Source organism: Netta rufina (assembly GCF_964035555.1).
Source record: "Netta rufina genome assembly, chromosome: 9".
In the NCBI taxonomy this organism is placed as follows: Eukaryota; Metazoa; Chordata; class Aves; order Anseriformes; family Anatidae; genus Netta; species Netta rufina.
In genome coordinates this window covers 16,430,730-16,451,111 of record NC_140132.1, presented here as the reverse complement: position 1 = coordinate 16,451,111, position 20,382 = coordinate 16,430,730, and the positions used below count along the sequence as shown (strand labels likewise).

The 20,382-nt window shown below is 54.8% G+C and overlaps 1 protein-coding gene across 1 annotated transcript; it reads right to left on the bottom strand.

Moving 5' to 3' along the window:
- Nucleotides 1-43: 43 nt before the first annotated feature.
- On the bottom strand, nt 44-17,323 carry BCL6 (BCL6 transcription repressor). The gene is made up of 10 exons (XM_084291856.1): nt 17,134-17,323; nt 8,421-8,459; nt 7,250-7,417; nt 6,069-6,290; nt 4,949-5,932; nt 4,215-4,396; nt 2,973-3,140; nt 1,866-1,996; nt 1,414-1,551; nt 44-576 (listed from the first exon to the last, which is right to left on the bottom strand). The coding sequence occupies exons 3-10, from the start codon at nt 7,408-7,410 to the stop codon at nt 433-435; spliced, it is 2,130 nt and encodes a 709-aa protein (XP_084147982.1). The 5' UTR covers nt 7,411-7,417; nt 8,421-8,459; nt 17,134-17,323; the 3' UTR covers nt 44-432.
- Between the last annotated feature and the right edge of the window lie 3,059 nt (nt 17,324-20,382).

The following is a 20,382-nucleotide window of genomic DNA, read 5'->3' as shown; positions in this document are numbered from 1 at the left end:
ACTTTCTCTTTAAAAGAACACACATTTTGCATACAAAAGAAAAAATCTGTTCCCATAAATCAACATTACATTCCTCATCTTCAAACGGCAAAGGCTGTGAAGGTTAGACTCCAGAGTTTATTAACACTCCACTGCACAGACATTTAAAATGACTATTTTTATTTTTATGTTTTATATACAATAAGATCTGAATAACTTTATCTTTCTTTTAGTTTCACATAACTGGGAAAAATAAAACCCGTGTATTTTTTTTTTTGTTTGTTTTGTTTCTAATGTTTTTCCACCTATCTGCACTATGGGTTTAGAGGCACTCCATCATGTGATGAATTTTTTTTTTTTTTTTTTTTTTAATATTCCTCTCCTCTTTTAAAGTGTTGCAAGTATCCTTTGGACAGCTTCCCCCCTGACCTCCTCCTGGGAAATCCTCGGCCTTCAGCAAGCCTTGGGGAGCTCCGGAGGCACCTCGCTCGCCGAGATGCGGTACTGCACCTTGGTGTTGGTGATGGCCCCGTGCTTCTGCCGCAGGTGGAGCCGCAGCTGGCTTTTGTGGCGGAAGTGCAGGTTGCACTTCTCACACTGTGGGGCGAGAGGCAAAGGTGCAGGGCATCAAAAATCACATCAGGGGACATGTCCTTCCCTTGGAGTTGGTGGCCTGACTGCAGCAAAATCCCATCCTCCCCCAGCTACCTGGGCACGCTGCGCCCATTGCACAGATGGCACCGGGGAAGTGGAGGCACGGGGGGAGAAGCTGCAGGGAGGCTGCTGAGTCCCTAGACCTTGTCCCTCTGCCCTGTCGCTCCATCCCCACAGCTCAGGAACCTCTACTGGGGTCACACACCACATGCCAGGCTCTCCACAGCACACCTAAATTTATGGGACGTGCAAAGGTCCCTCAGGATGTGACCCTGGCTGTTGATGGATGCACCAACAAGCTGCTAATCCAGACACTCAAAGTAGCTACAGGGCTATTTTGGGAGCTGCTTTTGACCCCTGCCAAGAGGGTGGCTCCAGAGGGATGTTTGGATGACAGTCCCTGCCCTGGTTCCCTCCTTAGCAGATAAAAAAGCCTCAGCAAAGAGCCGAGAGCCTCCAGGGCTGCAGCAAGGCAGGGTGGGGTACCACCAGCACCAGTGAGGCTGCCTGCTCCTCTGCCCCATCCTGGTGCACCACAGGAGGCTGTAATTTAAGCAGCAGCTATTTGGGGAAGCATGACCTTCTTCCAGAGAAGGGGGAAAAAAAGGAGAGCAGCTCGGATGTGCCCAGCCCAGGCTGCCTGTGGCTAACACACAACACGGGGACGGGACACGCGGAGCAGAGGCTGGTGAAGGGCATGGGGGTGTCTTCCCACCCCCTGGGTTTGGCAGCATCCCCCTCCAGCTGAGAGCCCCTCAAGAAAGCAGCAGGGTCACTCACATGGTACGGTTTCTCTCCCGTGTGGATTCGAAGGTGGCTTTTGAGGGTCTGCAGGTGCCGGAAGCGCGTGCCGCAGATCTCGCAGGGGTACGGCTTCTCCCCGGTGTGGATGAGCACGTGAGCGCGGAGGTGGGCCACCTGCGGGGAGTAAGTCCCGGGTCAGAGCTCCCAGCAGCTTATTTTATGTATTTATTTGTATATGGGTTCTAGTAGGGAGCCAGGACCACATGTCTGAGGTTTGATTTCTCCAATCCTTAACAGCAACCGGCAGAAACCACGTTTCCTACTAAGCCAGCAAACTGGTCCCCACAGACCTCAAAGTCCCTATTTATCCCCTAATCACATAGGAAAAACTGCCCCAGGCAGCAAGCGTGGTCCCTCAGCCCCCTCACAGCACCCCAGGTCTTGGGCAGGACCCCGGCCATGTCCCCTGCCCCGGCGGTCACACACACCTGGACGAATCTGGCCCCGCAGGTCTCACACTTGTAGGGTTTCTCTCCGGAGTGGATGCGTGTGTGGGTTTTCAGGTTGGCCGGCCGGTTGAACTGTGCCCCACAGATGTTGCAGCGGTACGGTTTTTCTCCTGCAGAGACCAACAAAAAGGGCAAGGCATAAATACCTTAGATGTCCCCTTGGCCCTGAGTCAGCCACCTAGAGCCACCTGGCTCCCTCTGTGCTCCCAGCACATCCTGTCCTGGCCATTTTGCGCTTCTTTGGATGATCAAGAAGAATTTTGGATGATCAAGCCCAGCTCCCATTCGTTATTTGGTTACGATTAATGCTGTCAGCTCTGGCTGGCTTTCAGATGGCTAGAGGGGAGCTGCAAAAAAGTTTTAAGCAGTTTCTTCAGGATGCTTTAAGATGAGCTCAGTGGGGACTGGGATACAGTCATCGCCTAACCCTTCCTGCCTTTTTCTTTTGTTTTTGATTCAAGAGCAGATCTGTTCCGGCCTGGGGTATGCAGAGGACCTGGGGAGCCAGAGGACTTTGGCCCCCACACCCTCAAACCCTGCCCTGGTGCTTGTGTCACCCTGGTTACCCCCGTGGCCACGTGGAGCTCAGCTGGGGCTGTGGGATGGTGTCTTTACAGCCCAGCAGCACGCACTTCCCTTCCCCAGCCGGGGAGCTGGCTGTTGACATGCTAGGCATTAATAAAAGCACACACACAAAAAAAAAATCCCCAGGTTTGTCAGCAAATGACTAAACCCTTAATATCCCTTTCCTTTCTCAGCTTTCATTGTGCTGATTCACACAGTCCATCCGCTCACAGATTTTCCCATCAGCAGACTTTCTGCCAGGCTAGATAGGATCTGGATTTCTAGGATGTAGGAAAAAAAAAAAAAAAAAAACTAACAAAACAAAACAGATTTTTTTTCCCCTAAATGATTTCTTTATTTTCTTTTAAATCTACCACAAAGTGACCTGGTGGCCACACATCTGCTCCCAGCCACGCGTTGTGCAAGCGGCCTTTAGAAAAGCCCAGGGCTTTACAGTAAATGAGCTCAGCCCTCGTGGAGACGCAGCCCAGCCCCTGGCAGCCCCCCAGGACGTCGCCGTACCTGTGTGGACGGTTTTGTGGCTGGCGAGGTTCCCCTTGTAGCGGAAGGAGGCCTGGCAGCGGTCACACTTGTAGGGCTTGTCGCTGTGCACTTGCAGGGAGTGCCTCTTGAGGGAGGCCTCCTCGGAGAACCGGCAGTCGCACTCGTTGCAGAAGAAGGCTCCGTTTTCTGGGAGGGCAGAGAGGGGAGCGATGAGATGGATGAGATGGGCACTGAGCGGCCAGCACCAAAATGGGCCTGTGTATGGCTTGGGGAGGTGGGGAGGAGAAGGCAGAGCGAGTTTTGGAACAAGGAGGGAGGCCCAGATGTGTTTGTGGTCAGCCATGCCATGACCTCCACAGCCTTCTCACGCACACAGGATCAACGTGCATGGCTTGAGAGAGAAGAGGCAACATGAGCCACCTCTCCTTCAGTGTGACACCAGCTACTGCTTCTATAAAGCTGCTTCTAAGAAGCCAGGGAGGTCACCTGGGCATTTTTCAGAGGCCCACAACGGCACCCAAGTTACCAGGCATCCTCTGAAGGCCAGGTGCTCAGTTCTGGACCTCCAGCACCTTTAGAGGTGCAAACCTTTATGAGTACAGATGTCTACATTGAGAACGGGAAGACTGCCATGATCTGAAGAGGCAGGCAGGCCCATCTGGCTTAACTCTTAAACGCTCTGCGGAGCTGTGAGCATTACACCTGGCTCCCTTATGGACGTCTGAGCACACCACAGTGCCAATCCTGCGTTCCCCCTCCCTGAGCTGCAGGCAGATCAGCGCACAGATACTCCTCTCTGGGCTTGGGGAGTTTTGCAACGAGATTGCAAGCCTCATTATCTGCGTTTCTCCAGATGTGCACATCGGGCTCCCTGATAATGAAGACACCGTGACGGATGCATGAGACACACCAGCTTGCCCAATCCCCATTAGGGTCATTACATCTGCCAAGCTTGTTCTCGTGTGGTTCTGGCGGGGTGGGGTGCGCTTTGTTTCCTGTCCTGAGCTGCCAAGCTGGCAGCAGGTGACTAACTCCCCGCACAAGGTGTCTGGGGAAGGGGAGGACGGAAGCAATTCCCACGTGTGAGCATCTCACATGCTGCTCAGCCAGCTGAAAGGGTAAAGCACCTTGGGATCTACCAGCCTCTGAGATGGGTCTGATGCCCTTTGGGTGAGGGGCACCAGGGGGACGGGTCCCCAGAGCGCACAGCCCCCTCGCATGCCCGTTGAAAAAAAAGGCGAGCAGGGATGCAAGACTCACCGCAGCTGGAGTCAGAGTATTCAGACTGGGTTTCCCCCATCTCCTCTCCAAAGGCTGAGCCAGGGGTATGAAGGCACATCTCAGCATGTTGTGGGGACTGGCAGCCGCAGGAGCTGCACTTGGACGAATGCATGTACAGCGGGGACTGTCCTTCGCTGCTCCGAGGGGACCCATCCCGGGACCTGTGGAAGGACAGCAACGCACACAGCCGTGAGAAGGCTCTTGCTGTGCTTGAGCTACTGGGCCCTTGATGTTTGCACCCTTCCAGACACGAGGAACATCCACGTTTTATGGGGAGACCTTTGCGGTGAGATGCACAGCATAGCCCTGATCAACAACAGGTCCCTGAGCCACATCCTTCAGATGCCCATCACAAAATGACCTCAAAGTTCTCTAGGAACATCCAGGTCCAGGGGATAGCACACTGTTCCACGCTAGTTTGGCCCTTCCAGCACCTAAAGCCAACCAAAAGCTCTAGGCACAGGGTGAAAACCAGGCTCGACGAATCCAGGCTCCAGCAACCATCCAGAGCTGCTGAAGCGAGCCAGGAATTCCTGACCCAGTGTTCCCAGTTCCACCACCAGCCGACATCGCTGGCAGCGCTTCACCACGTGCAGAGGTTTCCACCTGCCCGCGGCCGGACACCCCAGTGCAACGCTACATCTATTTCACACACTTCCAAACCCTCACCAACAACAAAGGGAGTCCTTGTCTCCCCAGGGACATCTTCTCACCTGTTAACGATGTTGTTGAGTCTGCTCGCTTGGGGGATATTGGAGTCTTCTCCGTTCACGCTCATCTTGGTGGGGGATTGCACGTTGAGATGCTCCGGTTCCATGGACTGCTGGCAGGTGGACATGGGCATGTAGGTGCGAGGAGAGAGGGTTCCCATCTCATTCTGGTCAGCGCTGTCTTGCTTGGTGTTCTGATTCAGAGAGTTGAGGACGATGAACTTGTACTTCTTCCAGTTGCAGGCTTTGGGGTCTGTGGGGCTCTTGGTGAAGAGGGAGTTGGAGTTCTGACTGATGCGGGCGTTCTTGCTGCTGCTGGACTCGGTCGGCGAGTTGGGCTGACAGTCTGACTTCTGGGGGCTCTGGGGGCTGATAAGTCCCTTGCGGTCCAGGGGGGTGTTGGTGGGCTCAAAGTGCTGGCTGATCTCATCCTCTGAAGAGGTCCTCTCCTCCTCTTTGGCCACTTTGTCGCAAGAGAAGTAGGGATTGTTCCGGATCGAGGGGACGACAGGTTTGGGGCCAGAGGCTACGCCGTAGTGCATGTCGCTCCTGGCTTCTTCAGCAGCGCCTTCTTTCGGAGCGTAGATGGTGGCGTGGCACATGTTGGCCGAGATGTCGGTGATGGTTCTCATGTACTCGGTGGGGATTGTCCTGGAGCTGTCGCATGGCAGGATCCTCTCCTTGGGGAAGGCGCCTGCCCTCGAGACTTCGGAGAGAGGCATCCTCATCTCCCGCAACTCGTCATCCACAAGGAAGCCATTCAGAGGGAGGGGGCTGTACCCGGGGTAGGGAATGGAGGATCCAGACAAACTGTTGAACAAGCCAGGTGCAAAAGCCCTCCCATTGCAGAGGGACCCGTTCTGGAGAGGCATGCTGTTCTCCGAGACGTCTCTGCTCCGATAAGCCATCACCTCTGGGTGGCTCAGCATCCGGCCAGCCAAAAACTCTTCCCTCGGGGTCTTCACAGCAGACACCATCTCAGCTTCACTGGAACCAGGCAGAAAGGAAGAGATGCAGTCATTTTCAGCACATAAGGATAAGCTCGCAGATATTTAGACAGTCCCCCCCCCTCCCACCCAAACACACCATGCCAGGAACTCCAAAGTTCACCTAAGGTGCTCACCTAGATTTGACAAATCTTCGGCAAGTATCAACCACGTGCTCCATCTGCAGGTACAGCGCTGTGGCCATCACAGCCATGATATTGTTCTCCCGCAAGTTCAGGCGGGATGTGTACATGAAGTCTAAGAGGATGCAAAACCCCTCGGGGTTAATTTCAGGGTCTAGGTTGATGACATTCAAGTTGCACTTGAGCTGGTCAGTGAAGATGCTGTAGAAGAGGCCACTGCAGAGAGGAGGCAGAGGGAAGATGAGTGTTAACGACGATTCAGAGGAAGAAAGGAGAATTTACCTGAAATCCCTTAGCTCACAGAGTTTTGTGCGTGATAAGGAAGGAGGAGAAGGAGGCAATTACAGTATTCCCTGAGCTTCCCCCTTATTATCAAGCTTGGTTTCCTAGCTTAGTAAGCGTCTTCTGCGCTGCACTTTTACCAACCGGCACAGCCTGCTTTTAGATCTCACCTGCTCAACAACTCCCCACTGCCTCGGTTTAGAAATTCACCTTTTTTCTGTTGTTCTTACCACCACCCCCTTCCCACTGTGATTCATTTCTTTCAGAAGCCTCTTGGGGCATCCATGCTCCTCTTTAACAAGGAGGAAAAAAAAAAAAGGAAATGTTGATAAAATATTTTTCAGATGTCTTAGCAGTCAAATCCTTGTTTTTCCGTATCTTTTCATCTTGTCAGCACGAAACCCTGAAAGGCATCCGCAGTTAATGCAGCTAGGCGGTGGAGGGATGTTAATTACAGGTCACTAGGAAGCAATCCTGGACCTGGCAAGGGATTTCAGACCCAACCAGGCTTGAAAATCCACAGAGGTGGGTGCAGCCAGCAGCCTGGGAGGAATAGCTCTAAAAATAGCAGTAGCAGGGGACACCGCGGTCACAGAGGACTCGCTCACCCCAGCAGCATCCAGCCCTCCCGTCCTGTCCCATCCCACACAGCGTCTGTGCCCTGCCTTCAGAGATGCCCCGTGTCCGCTGTGCTCCTGCTTGTCCCCATGGGTCGCACGTGGGCACCGTGCTGGAGATGTAAGGTCTCAGTAATCCCTTTTTACTGGTGCTAATTGCTTGGCAGCCTGTTTCTATTCTGCTTTTCTGCCTCAGTTTCCCTGCCCGTAAAACCCACAAGCCTCCCTGGGGACGCAGCAGCGGTGCTGGTGGCCAGAAGCGGCAGGCGCTCTCACCTGCAGGCCATCAGGACTGTTTTGTGGGCTCTGAACTGCTCCCGGTTCACGATGATGACGACGTCCGTCAGGATATCCCGGCTTCTAAGGCGGTTGAGATTGAGGAGGACATCGCTCGCGTGGCGGGTGAACTGGATGCAGCTGTCTGCCGGCGAGGCCATCTTGGGTCTGCCCGAAACACAAGCGGGAGAAGGACGGGAATGGAGACGCAGCCGGGAGAGCACCTAACCCCAGCGGGGAGGCAGCTGCTGCTCTGGGCTGCCTTCGGGTGGCCAGGATGGGTGTCCCAGCTCCTCGGTGCTGGGACAAACAGCCCCGCATCGTGCCAAGTGCCTGCCAGGTCTCCTGGTGAGGTCTGTAGGCCAACAGCAAGACCTGGCGTGCCTCAGTCCCACCCAGCCCAGACCCTCCTGAGGATTAGCTAACCGGCTCTTTTTTTTCTCCTCGCCTCGCCCATGGCGGCTCCACCCCAGCCCACTCCTCCCACCACCACCACTGCTCCTCAGGTTCATCCCCAAGGAGCTCCCAGCACAGCTTGCCAGCCTTCAGATCCCTCCTGGGCTGCCACCCACCTCAGCCCCCAGCCTGCTGGCTGCGAACCCAGCCACGGGAAGCCAAACAGGCCTCAGAGGTCCCAGCTGGAGCTGTCTGATTTCAACCCAACCCTCACCCACCGCCCAACTACTTCCTTGCTATCAGGTGGCCACCCTGGAGAAGACCTGTCCATGGTTTCCCAACGGATGGATGGTGGCAGTGAGGAGCAGAACCCATCCAACCTGCCGGGCTGCTACCCACACCGCGGCCCAGTCAATCCCAGTGAGGAAGGCTTGGGTTAGTCAAGGCACACAAAGCCTTCTCCTAGCACAACACACACTGACCTGTCTCAGAGATGTCCCTGCCACCAGCCTCTCGGGGCAGCCTGCACCTCCCCCTGCCCCGGGTTTGGGCTGGATCGTGCATTTCCAGCACCACGTTCCCCAGTGACCAGCCCCTTCCCGCAGCCCCGTCTCCTCCTCCTTCCCCAGCGGCATGCGAACGTACAGCGTTTTCCACAGAGCAGCTGCTCTCCCGAAAACAAATCCCAGCTGGGGCTAATGAAACATTTCATTCAACACTTTAAAGGGAAGCGGGGGGGGGGGGGGAGGGAAGCACAAAATTTAAATTTACATACCCAATGCCTCAATTCACAGTCCAAAAGTTTCTTTCAAACCTATAAATAAAAGCAGAAGAAAACAAACACCACGTTAGCCGATAATTATGAATTGGCCGGGGCAGCGCACAAGCTTGCTGTTTCCCTCGAGTATCAGTGGGATAAAAGCTAGAGATAACAAACCTTCCACTCTCCAGTAAGGTTAACATTTGTTTCTTCCGGTACAGTACGTTCTTATCACAACCACAGGCTTTGAGAATCCCGTCATAGCTTCTTCCACACCCTCTAGCCCAAACCATGGGCGTATGCCAAGGAGATTTTCATTTCCATGACTCAGGAACTTGAAGGCAGGTGGGGAAGGGAAGTCGAGTGAGAATTTTCTCACCACTTCTTTCGGGGACAGCTCTCCCCTGCCAAGACCGAATTCCCGGGCAGCGCCACATCCAAGACCAATGTCATATTCCCAGCACCTCGTTATCAGGTATGACTTACAAACACCTGCTGCCACTCCGCTCGGAAACCTGGAAAGAGCCTGAATGTGGCCCTCCAAGCAGCGATAAACCTTCTCGGGACACCAACACGCCCCAGACACCAGCACAAGCGCGCTGGATGGCGCTGCCAAGCGGACCTGGGAGGATGCGGACGTCAAGAACCAAACAAAGCGACTTGGCCGGGATCACGTAGGAAGTTGGTGGCGGAGACGGAAGGGGACCCAAAACAAATGCCTTCCTCTGGCTGCTGGAAAAGCCTTCCCCCAAACCGCAGGCTTTGTCTCCAGCAGCTGGCTTCGCGGGTAACGCAGCTGGGGCAGCAGGGCAAGGAAACCCAGGAGCTCGCTGCCAGAACTCGTGCTGCTACCTCCGAATTGACTAAAAACCAACAAACACAACCAACCTGGCACCGACCAGGAGGAAGGTCCCCAGCAGCCGCCCCAGCAGGAACAGGAAGTGCAATGAGCAAGTGAACCAACAAACCCCAAAACCTTACCATGCTATTTTTAGGGCTGACCCCAAAATGCAGAGGGATCCGGCAGGACAGCCAGCACCTGAGGGGAGCGCATCCAGCCCTGCGAGGACGGGTGTCCCCTGCCCTCTCCCTCACAGCTGATATGTGGGTCTGCACCCCAAACCCCAGAAACCTTGAGGTGGGAAGAAGAGGAGTGATTTAAGGCATGGTGTCACACGCAAAGCCCAGAAGGGTGTCTTACAGCCCTATCCCGGCCATAAAATGCAAATCTTCTAGACCTACTCCGAGCCTGGCTATCTTCAAACTCCACCACACACACAAAGTGACTCATTTCCCAAATACTGCAGACTCTGACCTTTCTGTACTTGCTCACTGCCAGCAAGCGAAAGCCCAGGGACTCACAGCACCCTGCAAGCAGCCCAGCACGCATCCGTGCTTCCTATACCAGCAGACAGCCGTATTTAGGGCGGCCGGGGCGCATCCTGACCTCGGCCGGGCTCCCGGTGGCTCACCCCGGTGTCACAGCCGCCAGGACTGACCCGTCTATAAACCAACAAACTGCAAGATGAACTCTGTGCCCGTGAGCATCACGTGAGACGCTGCTGCTGTCACCAAATTCCCTCACCCACAGCGCTGCCGGCTGCGGGGACACCCCGCTCCTCTCCCACCGCCGGACCCCGCTCAGCCCCTTCCCCAAATCGCCTCTCCCCAGCGCAGTGCTGTGGGGTATGGGAGCCGGGCAGGTGCATCCCAAGCCCTCCGGCTTGCAGGATGCGGGCAGCACAAGGGAGAGGGACCTTCCTTCCCCTCCGAGCACAGCTGCGTTAACCCTGCCCCTCCCGGCCGCTGCACAGCACCAGCTCCGCACCCCAGGGAGGATGCTCGGGGAGGAGGACAGCAGAAAAAAGGACAGCGGTGGGGAACTAGGGAACCACCAAGCATGACCCTCTCCACCCACACCCCTCTCCAGCCCAGGATGTGCCCCCAAGGTTTAGTTGGGCTCAGAGCATCACCCCAGTGTCCCCCCTCACCAAGTTTTCCTGCCCGGTACCTCGCAGGTGGGGGCCAGTGGCAGTGCTCGGGGCTGCACGCCGGGGCTTGCTGTGCCCGGAGAGGAAGGTCGGGGCCCATTTCGGGGGTGGCCACATGGGACTGTCACCGCTGCTGCCTTCCAGGAAGGCAGTGGGTCTGCCCCAGCGGTTCAGGGAACGGCCCTTCCCTGCCGGCACCTCCCCGAGAAAAACCATTCCTGGAAGGGAGCCCAGGGCCAGCACTGTCCTCCCCGGGGCCAGTACAGTGGGCACAGGGAGGGAGTGCCCACGGCTGGGGGAACCCCCCAGCTCCACCTCATGCAAAGGGGAGACCCCTGCAGCTGTTCCCGGCCACAGGCACGGGAAGGGGGGGGGGTGGGGGGAGAAGCTGGGACCCACCCCCCATCCTGCCTTCCTGCCATTCACAGGGAAATCCCTGCAGCCATCCACTCCCCTATTTATAGGGAATCCCTTTCCATCCATCCTCCCACAGCCCTGTGCAGAGCGGAGACGCCTTCCTCCCCATCCTCTTCGCACTGGGGGATACCCCGCATCCTGCCCCTCTCCCCCCACCACACACAATCTGGGTGGGGGCACCGACCACCCCCCCCCGAGCTCAGCTCTCCTACCCCTCCACCCTGTGCTGCTCCAGAGCCCGCAGCGCTGACTCCCTCACCTCACCCTGGAGGGGCGGCTGGGTGAAGTCTCTCTTCCCCACAGCCTCATCCCACACACAGCTCCGAAACTGCCCGCCCAGGGGAAGCTCCATCCTGCCACCCCCCCCCCCAGCCCAGCCCCAGAGGGAAGCACCCCCCTGCCTACCCAGCAGGCTGCCAGCTTCCCCCAAAACCAAGAGGGGATGCTCGCTTTGTCCAGCGCAGGGAGCAGAGGCACAGAAAGAGAAATGGGGTGCAGGGGGGGGACCCAGGACACAGTCAGGGGTGCCGCGAGCCACCGTAAAGAGGATGCTGTGGGCTGGGGGTATGCAAGTTCCCAGCTCGGCTTTCCCCACATCACACAATCAGGGGGCACCAAGCGTCCTTTAGCTGTCACAGCACGGTTTTTATTAATTTAGCAGCTTCTGGTTGGCGTCTAGGCCAAAACGTGGCTTGGTTAATAATAACCGAAGAAGAGACGGAGAGGAGTCCTAGCGCACTGTGTCAGCACAGATCAAAAGCAGCATCGCCAGTGCGAGCCCTGTAGTTTTTTCCATCGTACCCTTCCGTGAGCAGATTGCACTCGCTATATCGAGCGGTCTCTGCTAACTTTCAATCTGATCCAATTTCCTGCCAGCAAACAAATGTTTCTAGGAAATGCAATACATTATCCGGACGGGTTTATTATCAGCATTTGGAACCAGGAAAACTGCATATTTTCTTGAGCGCTGCAGGGAACTTTATAGTTTGTACTTCAAAAGAGGGTTTAAAAGGATTGCCCTTGAAAGCTGGCCCAGCTCAAGTCTCCGCATTGTTTTGGTCTTTGCAGAAGAAAAAGCAGAGCAGGAGGGGGGGGGACATCAGAGCTGCCTCCAACATTTTCCACTAAGGAAGACTCCCCCTGCCCTTCACGTAGCCGAGAGCCGACGAGGAGGCAGAGCCAGCGAGTGCCCTTGGGAAGCGAGGAGCTGAGCCTCCTTCAGCATTTCCAATGACCCCAAGCAATTTGGCACATTAATTTTTCAAGGGAAGGCAGGGACTCGTCCCGGCTGAAGCCAAAGGAGCAAGGGACTGACGCCACGTGCTGCCAAGCCCCGCGCCGAGCCGACGGCAGGGTGCAGCTGGGGCCGGGTATCCCTGTCCCAGCTGGGCTCAGAGGAGGGGTCCCGCTGTCCCCACCCTGTACTGACCCCCCTGTCTCTGTCTGCCTGGGGCTGATAGGGAGACACAGCTCGTTGTGGCAGCAAGGACCAGCTTCGGCATCCCCCCTAGCTGGGGTGAGACATGAATACATGTTGGGGGTCCCTGGGCAGGGGAGAGACACCTCCGTGTTTATTTAGCCCACTGTCCTCATGGGTTCCTGGTGTGCAAGCCAAAGGGGGCACACCAGTCAGGAGAAATTAATGGGGAGGAACAAAACCAAAAAACAGCCCCAAATTTGCCCCCCTCTCAACTCCCACAGCTCTCCCTGCTCTAGGTGCGAAGCTCCACTGAGATTGCTGGGCTTTGAAAGCAGCCCTGAATTGCTCTGATTGAAGGGCCAGGGGTGTGTGTGTGTCTTTTGGCTGCCGGTGCCCTGCTGTAATGGGAACCCAAGACCTAGCACGGATTTAAAAAAAAAAAAAAAAAAAAAAGCAGGCAGGACTACATCTGCAGTCTAAATTTGCAGTCTGAAGAAGCTGAGTGGTCAGATGCTAACTTTTGGATATTCATCTAACCAAACTGCAAACTGTGAACTCCTGAGGTTTGCCAATGCCTGCTGTAAACATGGAAACCAAGTGTCACTTTTTGCCAAACAGAAGAATGGTTTAAAAATAGATTAGAAAAGAATACAGGCACTCAGCATACAGGGCTCCTGTTTATAGACTCCCATGCCGCTATAAAAACGGAACGAGAGGTTACGAGCATGCAGGCAACTTTTCACTAAATTTAGATTTTACAAACTTCTCAGAAACCTGAAAACAACATTTTGGGATCCAACTGAACCCGTAAAAGCCCTTCTCGTGGAGTTTGCAGCCCAAACACTACCGCACACGGACTAAAACGGGCATGAAATGTATTTTTCAGCCACGACAAACACCGTATAGTCTGTCTATAGGTCAGAGCTTCATTTCACTCACCTACAGACTCTGTAACACGAGTTTATTTTTAATGGGGTATTCCAGCAAATTAAGACGACATCCACCCCTGCTGCTAAAAAACATGGGACCGCCTCAGTAAGTTTTACCACCTGTCTTTGTAATGGGTTTTGGAGGACAGCGTCGGTGTTATTACTAAAAAACATGCCTACAAATTAACCTGAGGCTGCTGCCATTGGTGGCTGAACGCTTCAGCCCCTCCGGGGGGGATGATGTGGAAGAGAAAAAAAAAAAAAAGGCAAAAAAAAAAAAAGAAGCATAGCTTTACAATACAACCTAAATTAGGCAGAAATTCAAGGGCAGATTAGCACCACAACTTGGAAAGATTTTCACATGTGATTTCATGACCAGATGCAGAGAGAGCTCCATATGGAAATGTCAGTGACTTTAATAAGCACTCGGTTGTTTCCAATTAGGCTCCTTAAGTAAGTTCAGCGGCATCCGGAGTTTCCTCTGCCACCTTCCTCCGAGCTAGCAAGCATTTTTTTCTTTTTTTAAAAAGCAGCGTTAATAAACATGTTCCCACTCTCCCGAGCCTCCCGGCTCAGCCCCTGGCCGGGGAGGAAGGAGAAGACCCGACACTAGATGGCACCAGTCAGCTTTGCTGCGGGACCAATTTTTCCCCTTGGAAAATAAAACACCCCAACCAAACCTGGAAAACATATAATTTTGTCGATGTAATTCTGTTTCTCTTAAAACGCGTCTGAGCAACATTATTTTTATGAGCTTTTCCAGCCTTGTTTTTCAAAACTTAATGTTTCTGCTAGGGTTATTTTTGTCTCATCAGACAGCAGGCTTACGTCCTCCCAGGGCTGCAAATAGGGACGTCTAAAAAGTAGCATAAAGACTTTTGACAGATTTTTTTTTTTCCCCTCCCCTCTTTAAAGCGAGATTTGTAAGAATCACTTCTCATTCCAACTTCTTCCTTCTCAATAATAACTAACTAGTTAACCTCCACTTCCTCTCTGAATATTGACTCAGACAGGCAGAACTGAGGGGGATTGGAAATTGGAATTGAAATGCATCCCAAGAGATCTTTGATCTGTTTTGCCAGTCAAAATTGAATGCTCGGAGATGAAGTCTTTTCTTACTGGAACAATGTAATAATCCATTCCTCTGGAAAATTGCTAGACACCCTTTGAATATTTTAGATGGGTGGCTGATTTGTTTCACGGGGCAAAAATTGCTATCTGTAACGTAAGGTGTTTTTTTTTTTTTTTAATTATTTTTTTTTGAAGCCAGCAATCCCATCGCTAGCAGGAAAATAACAGAACCTCAGGTTCTGCCTCCGTAGCTCTGCCTACGGAGGGAGAGGAAGAGAGGTCTGCCCTAAAATATTTTCTAAGGGATTTCTGAACTGCAGACCCCCCCAACCAGGGACTGCAGGTGGAAGCCTGCGTTTGTTCTTCAAGCACTTATCCTGCCGACCTTTAAAACAACACAGCAAATATATATATATTTTAAAGCATCTAAAACCTCCGGACAGGAATCGATACGCAGCCCCGGATCGAACCAGGGCTTGATCCCATAGCCTGCCCTGCTGACACGTCCAGCGGCGTGGGGAAGAATTCGGCCCCGGACAGCTGCGGGACCGACGGACTGAGCCCCAGCTGGCTGGCTCAGCCTCGCCTCGCACCGATCCTGCGCCTAGCCGAAGCCAGTGGAAAAAACTAAGCGAGGCAGGCTTTGTTTTTGTTGTTTCTGACCCGTGATTTTAAGCCCCGACTCGCCTCTTTCCCTGGAAATGCAACAGGGGGTCAAAGGCAGCTTTTTAGGCACATCTGAGAGGCCGCCGCTGATTTTTTTTTTTTTCTTTCCTCTCTAAACAAACGCCCTGCTTTCTGTTTCCCTCCTTCCCAAGAGGCGATTTCATAACATTTCATACTGTGACTTTGCAAACTACGGGCGGGGGGGCCGGCTGGCGAGGCGGAGAGCTGGGGCCGGGGGGGGGGGGGAGAGAGGGAAAGGGGAGGGGGGGGACGGCCGGGAGAGGTCGCTGCCGCCCGACCACGAAAGTTTTCACAACAAAGTTGGGCTTTTTCGGTTTTGTTTTCCCTTTTTTTTTTTTTTAAAGGAGGGGGGGGGGGTGTAAAAATAATAATAATGAAATGATAAAAATAAAACACGCATCACCGAAAGAGCTTTCCCCCTTCTCCCAAACGCTGTTTGCTGCCTTTTTTTTTTTGCGCATTTATTTTTTTATTTTTTTTTTGGAGGGGGGGGAGGAGGGGGGTGCGGAGGGGGCCGGGCGCGGGGTTTGCGCGCTGTTTGCGCGCTATTTGCGCGGCTCGCTCCAGGAATAGCGTGTGGCCGGGGGCCAGGCGCGCAGCTCCCGGCGGCAGATTTACGAGCTGCTGTCGCCGCGCCAAGTCCGCCGCGGTAGTAAACACACGGCAAAGGGCTGCCACGGCGAAAAGGGGGGGACACACAACCCGGTTGGGTTGTCGGGCTCCCCCGTACCCCGACAAGCGACCCCCTCCCCAAAGCGCACCCCATCCCCGAGCGGCCGGAGGAACCCCCCGTCCTCCTCCTTCTCCACCGCGCTGTTTGCGGCGGCATCGCTGGAAGGAAAAAGACGGGGAGGGGAAGGAATAAAACCTCTCGGAGCCCCCCCCCTGCGCGGTATTTTCAGAGCCGCTTCTCCCTCTCCCCGCACCTTCGCTGCGCCTCCCGTGCCGTCGGGGCCGGCGCGGCTCCTGCCACCGAGCCCCGGGGAGGAGGGAGGCCGGGAGGGAAGCCGAGCCTCCCCGCCGTGGCTCTTTTTCTCTCTCTCTCCCCCCCCCAAGCCCCACGCCGCTTCTTTTCCCCGGGCCGACAAAATGCCGCAAAGTCCGCTCCATCCCCGCCCGGCTTCTCGCCCCCCGGGGGCTTTTGACAGATCCCGGCGCGGCCCCGCCACAGGTTGCAAAAAGCCGGTAAGGAGCCGAAATGGGACACACACACACACACGGGGAAAAAAGCCCCAGCTTGGACTGCGGTAAAAAAATCCTCCGAGAAGGGGGAAGAAGAAAAAAAAAAAAAATCACCCCGAGAGAGGGCCGAGCCGCCCGGTGCCGCGCCACGACGCACACGCGGGGAGCAGGAGCGGAACAGCCCCCAGAAGCGAAAGGACGATAACACCAAATAATAAAACAAACTGAACGTAAAACACCCTGCCCGAGCTCCATCCACCGAGAAACGAGCCCGAGAAAAACAACAAACCAACAAAATAAAAAGCCCGGAGCTCCCCGGCGGCCGCGCTCGCCGCCGTCCTGCGGCCGCCTGCAGGTGCAGGGACAGCGCCGGGCCCCCCCGGGGGACACGGGGATGGGGACAGGGGGACAGCAGCGCTCGGGGGGACAAAACCCCCCAGCCACCCCATGGGGACCACCGTCGGGGACCCCCCCTGCAGGAGCCGGCCCCGTTAGGGCAGCCGGGGCTGGGATTTTTTTATTATTATTATTTTTTCCCCTCTCCTTTTTTTTTTTTTTTTTTTGTTTTTACTATTAAGGGTGTAAGGAGGGGGTTGGGGTGTCCCCGGGTTGATTTAATAAGGAGCGCGTTAATTGAGGATGGGGAGGCGAATTGTTATCATAATGAAAAAATACGGGGGGAAATTAGGAGAAGGGGGTGAGGGGGAATAAGGGGTGAGGAGGAATAGGGGGTGGTAAAATTATTATTTTTTGGATGGATTAAAAGTGCCGTCGGGGCACCTGCCGAGGGATAAAAAAAAAAAAAGAAAAAAAGAGAGAGAAAAAAAAAAAAGGGGGGGAAAAAAAAAACGGGTAAGAAATATATAGGGGCGGCTGGGCGCCAGAGCGGGGCAGGGAGGGAAAGAGGAGGGAGAGAGAGAGAGAGAGAGAGAGAGAGGAGGGAAGAGAGAGGAAAAAAAAAAAAAAAAAAAAAAAAAAGAGCGAGAGAATTAAAGGGTAAAATCGGCCGCGGCAATAGAAGCAGCAATCACCTGGTCTCCGGGCTTTCCTAGAAACTCCTTGCATCACCACTTCTAAGAACCCCAGTTCTAAGAATCAACAGAGCCCAATTCTCGGAATTTGAGCTGCCGGCCCTACCACTGCGCGCGGCGCGGGGAGGGACGGGGACCTCCCCTACCGCCTCCCCGCCGCCGCCGCCGCCCCGCCGGGGAGCCGCCCCCCCTCCGGTGGTCCCGAATGGATTCTCCGCGTCCCCCGCCGGGGTCCCGGTGGGGAGGCGGCGGCGGGGAGGGTGCCGGAGCCCCCCGTTCGCCGCGGTGGGCCCCCCCCCCGCGGTGGTCTCGCCCGGCCGCGGGGGTCACGTGGCGGCGGGCGGCGGCGTGACGTGGGGGCGCGGCGGGGTGGCGGCGAGAGCGCGCGCGCGCGCGCGCGCGTTCGGGCGGGCGGGCGCGGGGGAGCGCGCGCGCGCGCGCGCCGCGCTGGACGCTAAAGGGGGGTCCCGGGTGCGAGAGCGGGGACGGGGCTGAGCGCACGTGGACCCCCCCCCCAACTCTTCGCCTACCCCCCAAAAAAAATATAACGCAGGGGGCAAAGAGGGCGTGTGAAAAAATATATGCTTTTTTTTTTTAAATGATAATTCATTTTTTTCCCTTTTTTTTTTTTTAACTTGGTTTTTCATTTTTTCCTTTTTTTTTCTTGGTTTTTTTTTTTCATTTTTTTCCCCGTTTTACCCCTTTTTCCTTGTTCACCCCCCCTTTTTTTTCCTTTTTCTCCCCTTATTTCCCTTTTATCCCCTTTATTTCTCCATTTTTTTCTCCTTTTTCCCCCTTTTCTCCCCTTTTTTTCCTTCCCCCCCCTTTTTTTCCCCTTTCCTCCTTTTCCTCCTTTTCCCCCTTTTCTCCCTCCTTTCCCCCCTTTTTTCCCTTTCCCCTCCTTTTTTTCTCCTTTTCCCTTCTATCCTTTTTTTTTTGTGGGGGGGGGACAACTTTCTCATGCCAACAATCAACCCTCCCCCCCCTTTAAAAAACAAAAAGAAAAGAAAAAGCCTGGATCCTGCAGCACTGCACTGGAATTTTGCATTTTTCATTATTTTTCCTTCCGTTGCCTCTTTTTTTTTTTTTTTTTTTTTTTTTGCTAATTTTTTACAAACACATCCACGCTCGGCTCACAGCCTCAGATGGGATTTACTCTTGGGGCCAGAAGCTTTTTCCTGAAAGCCCCCCCCACACCCCCATGCGCTTTTTTTTTCTCTTTTTTATTTTATTTCATTTTTACTTTTTGCATTTTTATTTTTTTTTCGGCTTTGCTCCTTAACGCTGGGATTCTCGAGGAGGAGAGGAGGCAAAAAAGAAAAAAAAAAAAAAAAGAAAGGATGACGATGTCAATTTTTTTTTTTTTCCTTATTATTTTCCTTTATTTTCAGACGCTTTCGCTCTTTTCCTTCCCAGGACTCCCGAGCGGTGGGTTAATTCTCTGTAGCTCTTGTGCTTCTTATTGCAGCCCAGCCTGTAAGTGCTCACATCCTCGCGTTCCTCCGCTGCTCCGCGAATCTCTGCTGGGGTGCAAAAACGCCGGCGGCTCCTCCTGACGAGCTTGGGCTGCCCGGGGTTTTTCTCCGGGCACTTTTTACCCCTTCCTATTGCCGGGTGTAAAGTGGGGAGGGCGAAGGCCTGCGCTGGCCCTTGCGGGGAGGCGGTGGGGATAAGGCGAAGACTTCTGCAAACCCTTCTTCCAGTTGGGTTCTGCAGGGCGAGGACGGAGGGGGGTGGGAGGGGGCCGCCACCCGAGCGTTGCTCCGGTCCCGTATGTAAATGTATCGCCCTGTATGTAAATCTGTAGAGATTTATACTTCTCCAGCCTCGAGCCTTGCGTATTTATTTCGAGCGACCGTGCCGGCGCTGGGGCCTGCGGCTTGGGTTTGTCTCGGGGGGTGGGGGGGTGCATCAGCACATCGCCAGCCCGCTGTGCCGTTTGCCCCGACACTTTTTCGGCTGCGGGTTGCCCGGCGTGGCCGAGCAGGGGGAGGGCACGCTCCGGGCCGGGCTGCCTTTCCCATTGCAATTAATAGAAATTTGTTTATGAGAATAACCACCACGGGTCACGGTGCCCTCGCTCCTCCGCTAATACAGTCGCTCGGAGCTACTGATTCAGTCGCCGCCGAGCCCCACGAAACGGGTGCCTTTGCTGGGAAGTTCCTGCGTGCCGGGTGCTGCCTTTATTTTGGTTTTGCAGCCGGGCTCGGGAGCCGAAATGCTCAGTGCCTGCTCTGAAGTCAGGGAGTGGAAGGGTGGTGGTGGTGGTGGTGGTGGTTGGGGGGGGAATAAGAAGAAAGCCGTTCTGCTAATCCGACTCATCTTATCATTAAAAATAGCCCGGTGGCAAGATCGGAACGGTGCTGCCGAGACACTTGAGATGGTTCAGATATGCTCGAAAGCTGTAGTTAAAAAGCAAGATGGGATTCCCAGCGAGGGAGCACGGCCGGAGCCGTGCGAGGCTCCGGGCCCCGGGAGCAGGCTCGGGAGGTGTTTGCGAGCGGCCGGCTCGTGGGACCCAGTCGCACCGACTGCCCTCCGGGCTTGTGCTTCCTTACAGCACGGAAATTAAAAGGCCTAAGGGGGGGTGGAGGGGTTAAGGAGAAGAGCAGAGAAAAAAAAAAAAAAAAAAAAAGGGTTTCTTGCTGTTTGTCATTTTTCTGCAGCGTGACGCTTTCGGTTTAGCCGGCCCCTGTGCCTGGCTGGACGCAACGCTTGCAGAAAGTTAGGCAGGGCGAGAGGGCTCGCAGCGGGGTTTTTGCAGAGCCCCGGGGTCAGGCGTGACTTCTGCTATGGTGGCACTGGGAGGGGGGCTGGCTCTGCCTCAGTCTGCGTCGTGTCCCCCCCCCCTTTAGTGGGGATGCGGAGGTCACCCACCGGCATCCCTGCTGGGCCGGGAACTCAGCGGGTGCCTGTTTGGCCTGGGTGCTATAATAGAGTGTTTTTTTCTTTATTTTTTTATTATATTTTTTATTTCTTCCGCAGCTTCATGCCTTCTCATCCCTCTATCCTATCACCCGTGGGGCTCCCACGCTGTCTCCCACCACAGCTTCAGCACCCCATGCAAGCAGCAATGGCAGCTCCGGGGTGCTAGGGAAGGGGACATCTCCACAGGATCCCCCTCGCCGTGCCTGTCACCCACAGGCCAGAGGGGTCCGTGCCGGGCAGGACGAGGCCTTGTCACCTCCTGCCCCTCTCCTGGCCCAGCTGGGTGCCCGCTGGCCCTGGCTCGGGGTGGTCACTTTGCAG